This window comes from Drosophila ficusphila, unplaced genomic scaffold, assembly GCF_018152265.1.
Source record: "Drosophila ficusphila isolate 14025-0441.05 unplaced genomic scaffold, ASM1815226v1 contig_414, whole genome shotgun sequence".
NCBI classification, from domain to species: domain Eukaryota; kingdom Metazoa; phylum Arthropoda; class Insecta; order Diptera; family Drosophilidae; genus Drosophila; species Drosophila ficusphila.
Window position 1 is genome coordinate 14,748,037 of NW_025064328.1, and position 12,814 is coordinate 14,760,850.

A 12,814-nucleotide genomic window follows, 5' to 3' on the forward strand; every position below is an offset into this window, starting at 1 on the left:
GGGATACATCTTGTGCAAGTTAAGGAGACCAAAGTTTGGACTAATCTGGTCACACTTTCGCAGCCACATTCTTGCATAATTTACGAATTACACCTCAATTCACTTTCAAAGTTCGCTGATTTAGGTCGGGTCTTCAAAGTGAAAAAGCGCCTAGTCATGCAGTGTCCGTTCCTGAATCGCTTCACCGCCAGCTTCCTACGCAACTATGCGGAAACCCTCTGTCAATCCTACGGGATGCACTGCCCAGTGGTGGGAAAGACCTTGAGCTCGGGCGAAAAGAAACTTTCGCTCGTCGCCGCAAGTGTTACAAGGTCTTTCTCAACTGGGGCGGGGGGCTGCGGGAAACGGCCTCGGAGCTGACGTAAAGACAGCTCCCGCTGAAAAGGAAAAAGCCCCCTCGGAGACCTTTCCCTACGAGCGCTTTTTTAACGAGCAGATTATGAAAAAGAAGCGGGACCACTCGTACAGGGTCTTTAAGAAAGTTAACCGCCTGGCGGGTGACGGCCTATTCCCGCACGCCCTGGAGTACTCAGAGCGGACGGAGAAGCCCATCACGGTGTGGTGCTCCAACGACTACCTGGGTATGTCCGCCCATCCTAGTGTTAAAAGGGCTGTCCAGGAAGCACTCAACATGCACGGATCCGGGGCCGGTGGCACCAGGAACATCTCGGGCAACTCTCTGCACCACGAACGCCTCGAGCGAAAGCTGGCCGAGCTGCACCAGAAGGAGGCTGCATTGCTCTTCACCTCGTGTTTTGTGGCCAACGATTCGACGCTATTCACGCTTGCAAAGCTTTTACCAGGCTGTCAGATCTTTTCGGACGCGGGCAACCACGCCTCTATGATCATGGGCATCCGGAACAGCGGGGTGCCCAAGCACATCTTCAGACACAACGACGTGGACCACCTGCACCAGCTATTGAAGCAGACGGACAAGAGCACGCCTAAGATCGTAGCCTTTGAGACGGTGCATTCCATGACGGGGGCCATCTGTCCGTTAGAGGAGCTACTGGATGTGGCCCACGATTACGGTGCCATTACGTTTATCGATGAAGTGCACGCCGTAGGGTTGTACGGCAATCATGGAGCCGGAGTCGGTGAGCGGGACGGGGTGTTGAACAAAATGGACATTATATCAGGAACTTTGGGCAAGGCGTTCGGTAACATTGGAGGCTACATAGCTGGGTCCGACAAGCTGGTCGACATGATTCGCTCGTACGCGGCTGGCTTCATCTTCACCACCTCCCTGCCGCCGACTGTACTATGCGGAGCCCTGGAGGCCGTTAACATCCTGGCATCGGAGGAGGGTCGTCAGTTACGGCACATGCACCAGCGAAACGTCTCCTACCTGAAAAACTTGCTGAAACGAGAAGGTAATATGTAGTCTTGCACCTTGTGCTATTATGTAATTTAAGGTTATTCTCGAACTTTCTTTTTATTTTCGGCCATAGTTAGGATTAAACAATTAACGAAATTTCAACGCTCTTTTAATTTTATTGACAATATTTTTTATTTCGCTTCAGGTTTTCCCGTCGAGGAAACACCAAGTCACATCATTCCCATCAAAATCGGAGACCCTTTAAAAAGTAGTCAGATCTCAAACGTGCTGATCGAACAATTCGGGCATTATCTGCAATCGATTAACTACCCAACTGTTGCTCGCGGTGAGGAGAAACTCCGACTGGCACCCACTCCCTTTCACACTTTCGAAATGATGAACGCCCTGGTTACCGATCTAAAGAAAGTGTGGGAAATGGTGGACCTCTCAACCAACGTCCCGCTTTCGCCAAACGCATGCATGTTCTGCAACTCGGAGAGTTGCTGGCACCAGGATGCCTCCCCCGATCTTGAATGTGGAATCCCCAACTGTCCTCGCTTGGAAATCTCCGTTGCTGCATAGTATCCCTCTCTGAAAAACCTCTAAAAACTAAAGCATTCGAAATATTTACGTTCTACAAATTAACTGGTTTTGGAGAAAAAAAAATACAATGGTTTTGGTGCAATATATATCATGTAATTTTTTTATGGGTTTTATGGGCTTATGGGTGATAATTCATGGCTTGAATGTCACCTTCAATAACAAGTTGCGTGTTTCACGAACAAAGTCCATGCAAATGGCATTATAATTAAGAATTTGCATGGAAGACGACTCTTTTAACCTCCACCCAAAGTCAGAAGCAGATAAACATTACTAGAATTTTTCATTTTGGAAACATGGAACTTCCCCTGAGCTATCGTTATTGTTATCCCTTTAGGGGCTTACCATGTTTGAAATAAATTAATGAAATTGATACGCCATTACTTTTAGCAGAGGCAGGGTGAGTCAACAAAATTGTTGCTGATAACCATGGCCTACCCATTATTGGTTTAATTGTATGTTTGGTCAATTTTTGGTGAAATTGATAACAATATAGTTTGTAAACACTTCCTTTATTTCCTAGGCTACGAAAACAGCTGGAGGTTATAAACAATGATTCTACCAAAAAGATCTGTACTGGATTCGAAGACCAACTTTATCTTTGAAGAAGCTTTCTGCCGGGCTGTATCCTTAACTTGAAACACCTGAGATGAGTTGATATCTTCAGGATAAAATGGCTCTTCATGTAATTGGACTCCGTCAGTGGAATAAAATATCACTCTAGATTTAAGGCCAGCGAATCCTCCTTGAAATTGCAAACTAAATCCCGAAATGTTTTGTGGCTCATCTAAACTCACGGTAATCCATTGGGGATTTCCCTAAAAAATTAGTTGGAAGTGAGATTTTATCAGATTGGCTCAACAGTTATGGATTCTCATTAAAATTAAGTTTTTTATTTTTAAATTATATCAAATACCTCATCCGAACTCCACGAAGTGTCTTCTTTCTTGTCAAACATGAATTGTTTTCCATATTGCTTTACTTCTTTGTTCAAAACCGAGCTCACCCTGCAAAATTAAAGGATTACGAAAAATAACTAAAATGTTACTTAAGTAATACCTGCAAGTAAAGTTAACTTCTGATAAAATATTCATTGTTTTCAAAAACAATAGAAATAAACAAAACGAGAACCGCGAGGTTAGATGTGTTAGAGATGGAAAACCATGCGAATACATTCGTAAATAAAAAATTAATATTCAAATAGTTTATGTTTGCATAAGAGTTAATACATTGTATATTAATATTTTATTGATAATACATTTTAAAAATTAATAGAATTTATTAAATAAAAAGTAAATTTTTGGGATATCGATGTTTATTGAGGTATACCAAGGATTGACTTTGAAGCCCTGGTCGAAAAATCAAAACAGCTGGCAGTTTAAACAACAATTACATTTCTTATTTGACTTATCATACAACTTGAAATGATAAAGGCTATTCTTGTTTTTAATAATCATGGAAAGCCGAGGCTATCCAAATTCTATCAGTACTTCGTAAGTGTTTGGTGGTATTATCAAAATTTTAATAATCATTCACTTTGGAACCACTCTGTAGGATGAAAGCATGCAGCAACAAATAATCAAGGAGACTTTTCAGCTAGTTTCGAAGCGGGATGATAATGTCTGCAACTTTTTAGAGGGTGGAAGGTGAGTAATACTTTGCTCAACGCTCAGAATATAAAAATCACTTATTTTAATTAAGCTTGATTGGCGGATCGGACTATAAACTTATCTACCGCCATTATGCCACGCTTTACTTTGTTTTTTGTGTGGACTCTTCAGAAAGCGAGCTGGGAATTCTCGACTTGATTCAAGTTTTTGTGGAAACGCTCGACAAATGCTTTGAAAATGTCTGTGAGCTGGACTTAATATTTCACGCCGATGCCGTCCACCACATACTGTCAGGTTCGTAAAAACTCCCATGTCTTTCAAGTTTAAATCATCTAAACCTTTTTTAGAACTGGTGATGGGAGGAATGGTTCTGCAGACGAATATGAACGACATAATGGCACGCATCGAGGAGCAAAACAAGATCGTTAAGCAGGAGGCGGGTATTTCGGCTGCTCCCGCTCGTGCCGTTAGTGCTGTAAAGAGTATGAATATTCCGCAACAGATTAAGGACATTAAGCTTCCTGATCTGCCACAGGCAATTAAAGACTTTAAGTTCTGACAAATGTATGTTTCATAAATCTCACAACTGTCTATAATCTGTTAACACTAAAGCTCGTCCGCTGTAATAGATCGACGTATTCCTTGGATTTCTTTTTCCGTAATATAAGGTCCTATTTATTTAATGTATCTCCTCCACAGAATAAAAATGCAAATTAAATGCCAATAGCATGATTTCTGTTTTATTTCGAATGATGCTTAAAATGTATATACAAAGCATCTATTTCTCAAGGCTTTTTTAGTGATCTTAAAAATAAATTTTATAACGAGTATCGACTACATTAATTCTTAAATCAACTGATTGCACTTGATTGATCCAGATCATCCTCTTCCCCGACTTCTAGCATAACATGCATTATTTTTCGTTTCAGCCTTTTGCGTGAATTTTCAGAGTTTAGGTTTCGGAATTCACTGGCTATTAATTCTCCAAAGGCGTCCCACTGATCCCGACATGGGACATGGACAGGAGCTAAAGCTGTGGGTGCCTTTGCTAATCGAGGTGGTATAGACGGTTTGGAAGGCAGCTCTGGTCGCTGGTCGGCGGTGGTCCTTGGAACTTCGCTATTTAGTTCTACACCTTCGCCAATCATTGATTCCAAGCTGTCTATTGTCTGACCGTCAATTCGACTCTGGTTTTCTGCATCCTTTTCAGGGTAGTTAAACTTCAGACTTGTCATAAGTTTCTAAAAGCAAGAACGTTTGAGAACTTAAGTGCTTTAGATAAAGATTTTTGAAGCGCACCTTGCATTGGGTCCCCTGCTGGTATCCTGGTCGGGGTTCAATAACGGAACGCAAAAACATGAGGGTTTTGAAGTGCTCCCATCGACAGGTCTTCTCGGCCGAAGAACCTCCAGATTCCTCAAGACGTCGCTCCAGTTTTTTGAGTTCCGAATTGAATTGATTACGCAGGTTGTGCACTTTTTTGCCATACTCGCTTTTTGTTATCCCAAGATCCGCACAAATGGATTCGATGGCTTTTGCACGACAGTCCTTGTTTTTATACAACTCGGAATAATGGTTCCATAAACAATCCGACGAGCGATACAGCTCAATAAGCTTGGCAATCTTCTCCTTCGTCCAAATTGTCTGCTTTCTTCTCGCGCGCCCTTGTCGTTTGTTCAGTTTATTATCGTCCGTTTCCACAGCACCGTTTGGCATTTTAGTAAATAATTAACGACAAGTAAAATACATTAATACATTAATGCTATCGAATAGCTCGTTACTATCGATATCAAACATCACTCGAAGCAGCAGTTTTAATAATTTTTCAACATGTTAACTTTATGAAAAACTCTAGTAAAATACATATTTTTTAATTTTTCAATTGTTTGGGGACAAACAATATAAAAACAAAACATAATATATTATTTTGCACTGCTTTGCCGATAGTTTAACCAAGCGCATAAAGTTGCATCTTTACAACAATCGACTAGTCGATATATCTCATCGCAATTAAATAGATGTAATCCAGTATATAAATAAAATAAAGTAAAATAAATAAGTCCTGTAGAATATGCATTCGCGCTAGCCAAAAACAACTGGAAAATGTGTACAAAGCACCCTGGACAAATGTAGACTGTGATCCGTACTGGCTATGGTGACGAGGGACCACATTTCTGATAAATCCGAAGCCGACGCCCACTGAACGTAGTTTCCTGTACAGGAGTTTAGTTTTGGATAAACGCTAATTGGGTAGGTTGGCGGCTGGAGTTGAGCGTCTGGGTTCTACAGCACCTGCCCTTTTAATTCGACACACTTTGGATTGGCCAAAACCAATCCTCAAACGTAAGCGCAATGTCACAAGTAATACCACAAAACACGCCCACACCCCAAATGCTGACGACATCAACGCCCATAGAATCCATGAAACCACCACCACCAGCGTTTCCCACGCTAAGCGGTGCAAACATACACGAGCAGTCGTCCGATATGATAATACGGGCATCCACTATTTTTGGAGACCTCAAACACGACGAGGCGAATCTGGAGAATGTGCCCCATGGAGTAGAGACTGAGCCGGAAGAGAACTCACCTTACGGCGGAAACGGGAACTCCAAAATCAGGATAATGCCAAGCGTAAAACTGATGGCTTCGCCGCAATCGTCAGATCCCAAGCGCAAATTCGTATGCCCCTACGACAACTGTACAAAGAGCTACGGAAAGAGCTCCCACCTGCGGTCCCACCTCACTTGGCACACGGGCATCAAGCCCTTCGTCTGTAGTGAACCTAAGTGTGGAAAGGGATTCACCCGCTCGGATGAGCTTAACCGGCACCTGCGAACGCACACAGGCGAGAAGCCCTTCGAGTGTATCCAGTGCACAAAGAAGTTCTCGCGCAGCGATCACCTCACCAAGCATCTAGCCACCCACGACCGCCAACTAAAGAGCACCACACCGAAAAGATCAGCGCCCAGTAGCGCAGTGCGACTCAAGCCCCCAAAGAAGCACGTTCAGACAGAATCGGACTCGGGGTTTCACTTCATGGCAGCCATGGTTGGTTGCGGAGAGCAAGAAATGGAACACCATCATCAGCAGCAGACTGCGGACATCGTTGCCTGTCAGCACAAGCCGCTGAAAATCAAGCTGGAGCGACCAGAACACAGTGACAAGTACCAGATCGTGGCCCCGGAACTCCAACACCAGAATCAGGGTCAGAGCCAGAGTCTGAATCAGAGCCAGCTGCCATCTTTTCTCAACCAGGCCAAGCCCGAGGTGAAATATGAGCCAGTCGACGAAATTGTAAATACCCTCTCTCAGTTACCGCCGGCGGACGGTCCCGGCACCTACGGCATGCCCCAGTTTGTCCAGGACAGGCCATTTCGCTGCCGGCAGTGCGAGAAGCGGTTTAAGCGGCAGGACGACCTCAACCGCCACATACGAACGCACACTGGCGAGAAGCCCTACGCCTGCCCTCAGTGCTGTAGAAGATTCGTGAGAAGCGACCACTTAAAAAAACACCAACAGACGCATTTGAAGATTCGATAGTTTCCTAGTTATAATCCTTAAGTCGCTAGCCATCGGCAACCAGTTTATATTGGCTAAAACGCGGGCGTGCGTCGGGTGACGCACACAGTACAATAAAATTAAATAAATTCGCAATCTAACATTATTCCTATGCAAGTTTTACGCTGGCTCTTAAATCTCAATTTTTATCTACATATGTAAATAAGTTGTACGCAATTTTAATTTGTACTTTTTTGTGTTTGCCAAAACATGAAGATATATTTTTAAACCTCTTGTTGTTTTTTTTACGTTTTGGCTACTGTTTTGCATCGATTAGAATAATTTACAGCGGTTATTTGTCTGGATTGGGAACTGGAAGAGACCGTCTTTGATTAAAAAAAACAAAATTAATCTCAATTTTCCTGAAAGCTATAAACTTCGATGTTGTTTAGCCTTTATGTATATTGTCCGACATTATTGATGACTGCAAGGATATACATATAGGTTCATTTTTTTTGTTTTTTTCGATTATTTCCGTTAATTCCATATAGATTTTTCGATCTTTCCTATGGCTGGTATATGATATTTTCTAAAAGTCATGCTCGTGGGATAAAAAATGTTTACCATTATTTACATAGATATATTTCAAACTTTCCTATGGTATCTATATCATATAGTTATCCGATTTTTATGAAATTTTCTTCTCGATTCAAGGGTAGTTAAAAAACTAGATGTTCTAAAAATTATGCTCGTGGGATAAAAAAAAAACATGTTATAATTTTTTTTGCCATTATTTGTATATATATTTACGATCATTCCTATAGCAGCAATATCATATAGTTTTCCGATTTTGACTGAAATTATCATATCTTCTGCAAGGGTATAAAAATACTAATGCTAAATAAGAACTCGTCTATCGATATGGGTGCCATGTCTCATCGATACCGGCAGTGTCAGCCCTATTTGCAAAAGTGTAGGGCTGTTTTTGTATTTCATTTTAAAAGAAATAATGAGCGACTTTGATGCTTTGTGGGTGGATGTTCTGAAAATATTTCCGGTTTTAAGTGGAGGTGTAAGTTCATACCTTAGTTTTACTTAAAAGAGTTGTTTTTAAATTCGCACACCTTTTTTAGAGCGCGGCTTTCAGTAAGCCCGTCGAGGAAAAGGTGTTTGAAAATGTTCGCCGGCACCTCAATATCTTGGGCAGTATAGACACCTTTGCGGCCATAATTGATCTAGAGGTCCAGTCGGCCATTCGAAATGGTCTGGTTCCAAGGTTCTGGAAGAACTTTCACTCCGGCTTAGTTCCGTCCGAGCTGCAAGGCGGGATAAACGACCAGGCCTTGGCCATAGAAGCACTGCCCGACAAAAACCGCTTGTTTACCCAGTTCATAGATGCCATTAACGAGCTGCACAACGGATTCCAAAGACTTATGCAGGTTAAGCCCATGTTGATAAAACTTATTGGGAGAGAGGGAAAACCAGCTCCGAATTCGGTAAAAGTAATGCAGGAAGATGGGATCAAGAGCTGCCTAAGGGACTCCTTGCTGGCCCAACTTCCGCCCACATTCAGTGTGGTCGTGGGCGCCTTCTACTGGGTGCATTTCAAACTCTTTACCAAAGCTTCACAAATCGGATTGGCCCCAGTTGGTATGGATCATAAAAAAAAAATTTCCACATTTACTCAGTTATTTATTTTTTGTAGACTCTGATGTTTTTGATGAACTTCTATGCGTCGGCTGTAATTTCGATGTGGAGCAGTGCTGTTGTCAAAGACTCACGGAAATGGTCAATAAGACAAACATGAAGATGTTCGAGATGAACCTTATCGATCGCCTAACTGGTAGTGCTCTAACTGCCCTTATCAAACTCAAAATCAAGGAGCATATTAACGACACTTGCATGGGAATATTTGATAGAAGTCATTTAAAACAGCTAGAAACTGTGAGTAAAGCACCACATAAGAAGTTTATATTATTGACGTATAACCTTTGCAGTGGCTGTCGGATGTTATTATGTCCTGGCTTACAAATATATTCACGGAATGGAAGTCTAAAGATAGTATTAACGGGCAGGAAGTTCCAGATTCTGTAAAATCATTTAAAGTAAAACTGACTTACTTTATGTACGAAACTTTTGCGCAAAGCGTTATTGGTCAATTCTTTAGCATTATAATAGGTAGGATTTTCAAGTTGTTGAGGCCATAATTTTTTACATTTTATACTTGGCAAATAGACTATCCAGACTCCATACCTGCAATAGATGACCTAAAAATTTGTATGGAGAAAATTGATATGCGGGCGTACCTCACTGAATCTCTTAGAAACTCTCTAGAAGCCCGGATCTTGCATCCTGGAGTTAACACCATGGACATATTAACCGGGTACGTGGCGGCGATAAAAGCTATTCGCCATCTTGATAACACAGGAGTGATCTTGGAGATGGTTACGGCCCCAATCAAGGATTATCTGCGCAAACGTAACGATACCGTGCGACGTGTTGTAACTGGGCTGACTGAAGAGGGACCAACTGATTTGTCCGAGGAGCTCGCCAAGGGTGAGTCGATAAAAGAAGGCAAGGACTCCGGTACGGATGAGTTCAGCAACTGGGAGAATTGGGTGCCGGACCCCTTTGGAATAGACGCTACTATTATGCAGTACAATAGCTCAAGGAAGATGAGATCAGCTGATATAATATCAATGGTGGTTGATATATACGGCAGTAAGGAGCTGTTTATGACGGAGTACCGCAATCTAATGGCAGATCGACTACTGGCTCAGCTGGATTTCAATTCAGAAAAGGAAATTCGAAATCTGGAGCTTTTGAAGATCCGCTTCGGAGAATCTCTCCTTCACAGCTGTGAGGTGATGTTGAAAGACGTCACGGACTCCAAACGAATTAATGCACACATTCACAGCGATAGTAACCGCACTGAAAGTAAATAACTTTTAACCTTTTTACGTAATATTTTGTTTAACAAATCTTTTTATATTAGATCAACTATTCGACATCTCCTCGCTGATAGTATCGGCACAGTTTTGGCCTTCCTTTAACAAAGAGAGTCTTCAGTTGCCGGAAGAGATCGAGAATGAGTTCAAAAAATATACAAAGGCCTATGAGGCGTACAAGGGAAACCGAACTTTGAACTGGCGAACGGTGACTGGCCGTGTAAACATCGAAATTGAGATTGGGGATCGTACCATGGAAATGGTTGTTAGTCCCACATTGGCGGTCATAATATACCATTTTCAAAACAAGAGTAAGAACCATTATTTAAAATATAAAGTCCATGCAGTGCTAGAATTAACGGTTTCAGGCGAATGGACTATTGAGGACCTGAGCTCTATTACAAAGGTTCCACCATCTGCCCTACGACGTCGGCTGAGTTTTTGGCAAAATCACGGGTTGATCTCGGAAACAACGCCAGGAATATTTAGTCTTTTAGAGAAGGAGTCGGAGAAGTCTCAGTTTGAAGACATGAGTTTGGCAGAAGCCGACGAAGAGGATTTGGAATCTGCAATGGCTTCAGCCAGTGATCAAAGGGAAGAAGAACTTCAAGTGAGTATTAGCCAAGTTATATTTTATAGATTTGTACAACATATTTTTTCCTTTAGGTTTTCTGGTCCTATATTGTTGGCATGCTCACGAACCTAGACTCCATGCCAATAGATCGCATCCATCAGATGCTTAAGTTGTTTGCTTCTCACAGCGGAGGAGTCGAGTTTACTCAGGATGAGCTAAAACACTTCTTACAGCGAAAAGTCAGGGAGCACAAGCTTATATTCTCGGGTGGAGTTTACCAATTAGCGAAATAAATTTTGGGAGATTATCAAAATTAAATTGAAAGCGACTGATAAAATAATTGAACAAAATGTGCATAAAAGAGATAACGTTTTTAAAATTTACTGTTCCATGATGAACAATAATTTTTTCCAACCATCGTCTTATCTAATTCTATTCATGGCTTATCTGTTTTCACCGTACACTGCAAAGCCTTTACCAAAAAACTTGTTTTCCGTAAATGATTTGAAGATTCTAAACAAAAAGCATGCAAAACACAATAAACCAGAAGGTACGTCTAATGCTTAATTTATTTAAAGTTATGTTTATAATATGCTAATCCTGTTATTAACAAATTCAAACATCTAAATGTTTTAAAACTAAGGGCGAAGAAAAGTGTACTTGTTTTTTGATATACTTTACATGGTTTAACAGTTTTTGGTTTCAGAAATAAATCACGAACTCAGCGGCTAAATCGATCACTTTATACATACACGCAAACAACTTGTGCTTAATTTAATTTTGTAATCGTTTAAAACTGTAATCTGTACATCAAAAGTTACTTCAGGTTAGAAACAGGCTCCTCCTCGGGCAAGAATCGAGCATGGTAGACGCTTTCGCGGTGAATTGGAGTAAGGACGGCGTTTAAAATGGGCGAAATGCGCTTAATCCTCTGCTGAAAGCGGGCTCGATCCCGCGCCATCACCTGCCACTCGCTCTTCCTGGCAGCCCGATAAGCGTAGTCCCAAGCGAGCATTACGTGAACTTCGGGTTTCATGTTAAATCGAACCTGTAGAAATCAAAAGTTAACTGATTAGTATTGCGCTTCAATATAAGTCGCCTGTGGGCAAACCCACCTTCTTCGCCGTTGTGGTGCTGTCATGGCTGCATTCATACGCCTTGGGCTCCTCGTAATCCTCATCTTCACCGCACACGAACTGCACGCTGCTGTCGTCGTCGTCATCATCATCCTCATTGTCATCCTCTTCAATGTCATTTTCATTCTCTCCTTCGGTGTCGTCTTCGAAGCAGATGAAGCTATCCTCGCTGCACTCCGAGATGCTGCGCTGTCGCTGCAAGGAACCCTTGGCAGGCGATCCCCCAGAGCTTCCCGAATTGTTGTTCTTGTCACTGGACACTTGACTAGTGGGGAACTCATCTGCAGCCTCCTTGAATCCGTGACGCGGGTGAAGGTCGATAAAGAAGTAGCAAGAAGAGGGGACGCAACGGCGCAGAGCGTCAAGCTCGAGTCCCGCCATTTTGGCGCACGGCGGACTCTGCGCGTTAACACACTTGTGAAGGGCGGTCTGCATCTGGCTGACCACGTCCATAGCCATCAGTTTGAAGGACATCATGGTGGCGAGCGGATCCATGGGATCTGGCTGTATTGGCGGTATCCGTAAATCCTCGGACACCTCAGACGGCTTGGCAGCAGGCTCCTGATGGCCCTTGCTTGGTGTCCACAAAGACGCAGTAGGAAGGGGACGCGACGTAGGTCCGCACCGATAGTGCTCGTAAATTGGGGAACTCATGTTCGCAATCAGGCGGAGAACAAAGATGAAGGGGTCAAACAGCGCGCCCATAAGGGTATGAAATCTCGACATCTGAACTTAAAGACACAAGTATGTTGTGATGGGTATCCCTTGCGAAAAGCCATTTTTTTCTGTTTGGCTTTGGGTGGCATTGTGGCCAGCTCAATTTGAGGCAGACTTATCCATGACTACTGCGATTAACTAATGTGATGGGGAGTGAAATAACGCACATATATGGTGAAATGTTACGTATATCTTGCATCCGATAGATTGTCCAAATGTGTTTTTCAGTTGTAAGCTAGTTCTGCTTTCGTTTTGAGCGTATATAGCGAGATATAAAGTCCAGGCACAATAATATTCAGAGTTTTACACGTTTTATACCAGAATAGTTCCATACTTTTTCACTAGAGCTGAAAATTTATCGATTACAGTTGTTGAATCACCTTGGGGAGGTTGTTGTTATTGTGACCACT

At 42.4% G+C, this 12,814-nt stretch overlaps 7 protein-coding genes across 8 annotated transcripts; 4 read left to right on the top strand and 3 right to left on the bottom strand.

Annotated features, from left to right (window-relative positions):
- The first annotated feature begins 50 nt into the window (after positions 1 to 50).
- Positions 51 to 2,007, top strand: LOC108090944 (5-aminolevulinate synthase, erythroid-specific, mitochondrial). Its single transcript, XM_017189880.2, is given in 3 exon segments — positions 51 to 332; positions 334 to 1,373; positions 1,524 to 2,007. Coding segments are annotated over 3 exon segments (1,593 nt in total). The 5' UTR covers positions 51 to 156; the 3' UTR covers positions 1,901 to 2,007.
- Positions 2,008 to 2,411: 404 nt separating this feature from the next.
- Positions 2,412 to 3,061, bottom strand: LOC108090946 (nuclear receptor 2C2-associated protein). The gene is made up of 3 exons (XM_017189881.2): positions 2,978 to 3,061; positions 2,835 to 2,925; positions 2,412 to 2,736 (listed from the first exon to the last, which is right to left on the bottom strand). The coding sequence occupies exons 1-3, from the start codon at positions 3,010 to 3,012 to the stop codon at positions 2,443 to 2,445; spliced, it is 420 nt and encodes a 139-aa protein (XP_017045370.1). The 5' UTR covers positions 3,013 to 3,061; the 3' UTR covers positions 2,412 to 2,442.
- A 217-nt stretch (positions 3,062 to 3,278) lies between these two features.
- On the top strand, positions 3,279 to 4,257 carry LOC108090984 (AP-3 complex subunit sigma-2). Of its 2 annotated transcripts, XM_017189941.1 has the most exons (5): positions 3,279 to 3,411; positions 3,473 to 3,564; positions 3,620 to 3,822; positions 3,876 to 4,092; positions 4,158 to 4,257. In XM_017189941.1, the coding sequence occupies exons 1-4, from the start codon at positions 3,343 to 3,345 to the stop codon at positions 4,085 to 4,087; spliced, it is 576 nt and encodes a 191-aa protein (XP_017045430.1). In that variant the 5' UTR covers positions 3,279 to 3,342; the 3' UTR covers positions 4,088 to 4,092; positions 4,158 to 4,257. The 2 variants fall into 2 exon arrangements, with proteins under 2 accessions (XP_017045430.1, XP_017045429.1); XM_017189940.1 differs by having other exon boundaries at positions 3,876 to 4,257.
- LOC108090983 lies at positions 4,247 to 5,302 on the bottom strand. The gene is made up of 2 exons (XM_017189939.2): positions 4,828 to 5,302; positions 4,247 to 4,769 (listed from the first exon to the last, which is right to left on the bottom strand). Exons 1-2 carry the CDS (start codon positions 5,242 to 5,244, stop codon positions 4,380 to 4,382), a joined length of 807 nt encoding a protein of 268 aa, XP_017045428.1. The 5' UTR covers positions 5,245 to 5,302; the 3' UTR covers positions 4,247 to 4,379.
- A 205-nt stretch (positions 5,303 to 5,507) lies between these two features.
- LOC108090968 (zinc finger protein Xfin) lies at positions 5,508 to 7,318 on the top strand. Its single transcript, XM_017189914.2, has one exon. It carries the CDS (start codon positions 5,881 to 5,883, stop codon positions 7,069 to 7,071), a length of 1,191 nt encoding a protein of 396 aa, XP_017045403.1. The 5' UTR covers positions 5,508 to 5,880; the 3' UTR covers positions 7,072 to 7,318.
- A 641-nt stretch (positions 7,319 to 7,959) lies between these two features.
- Positions 7,960 to 11,193, top strand: LOC108090823 (anaphase-promoting complex subunit 2). The gene is made up of 8 exons (XM_017189683.2): positions 7,960 to 8,101; positions 8,163 to 8,679; positions 8,735 to 8,973; positions 9,027 to 9,207; positions 9,265 to 9,966; positions 10,025 to 10,288; positions 10,346 to 10,587; positions 10,644 to 11,193. The coding sequence occupies exons 1-8, from the start codon at positions 8,039 to 8,041 to the stop codon at positions 10,842 to 10,844; spliced, it is 2,409 nt and encodes an 802-aa protein (XP_017045172.1). The 5' UTR covers positions 7,960 to 8,038; the 3' UTR covers positions 10,845 to 11,193.
- On the bottom strand, positions 11,103 to 12,771 carry LOC108090826. Its single transcript, XM_017189686.2, has 2 exons — positions 11,667 to 12,771; positions 11,103 to 11,599 (listed from the first exon to the last, which is right to left on the bottom strand). The coding sequence occupies exons 1-2, from the start codon at positions 12,411 to 12,413 to the stop codon at positions 11,369 to 11,371; spliced, it is 978 nt and encodes a 325-aa protein (XP_017045175.1). The 5' UTR covers positions 12,414 to 12,771; the 3' UTR covers positions 11,103 to 11,368.
- Between the last annotated feature and the right edge of the window lie 43 nt (positions 12,772 to 12,814).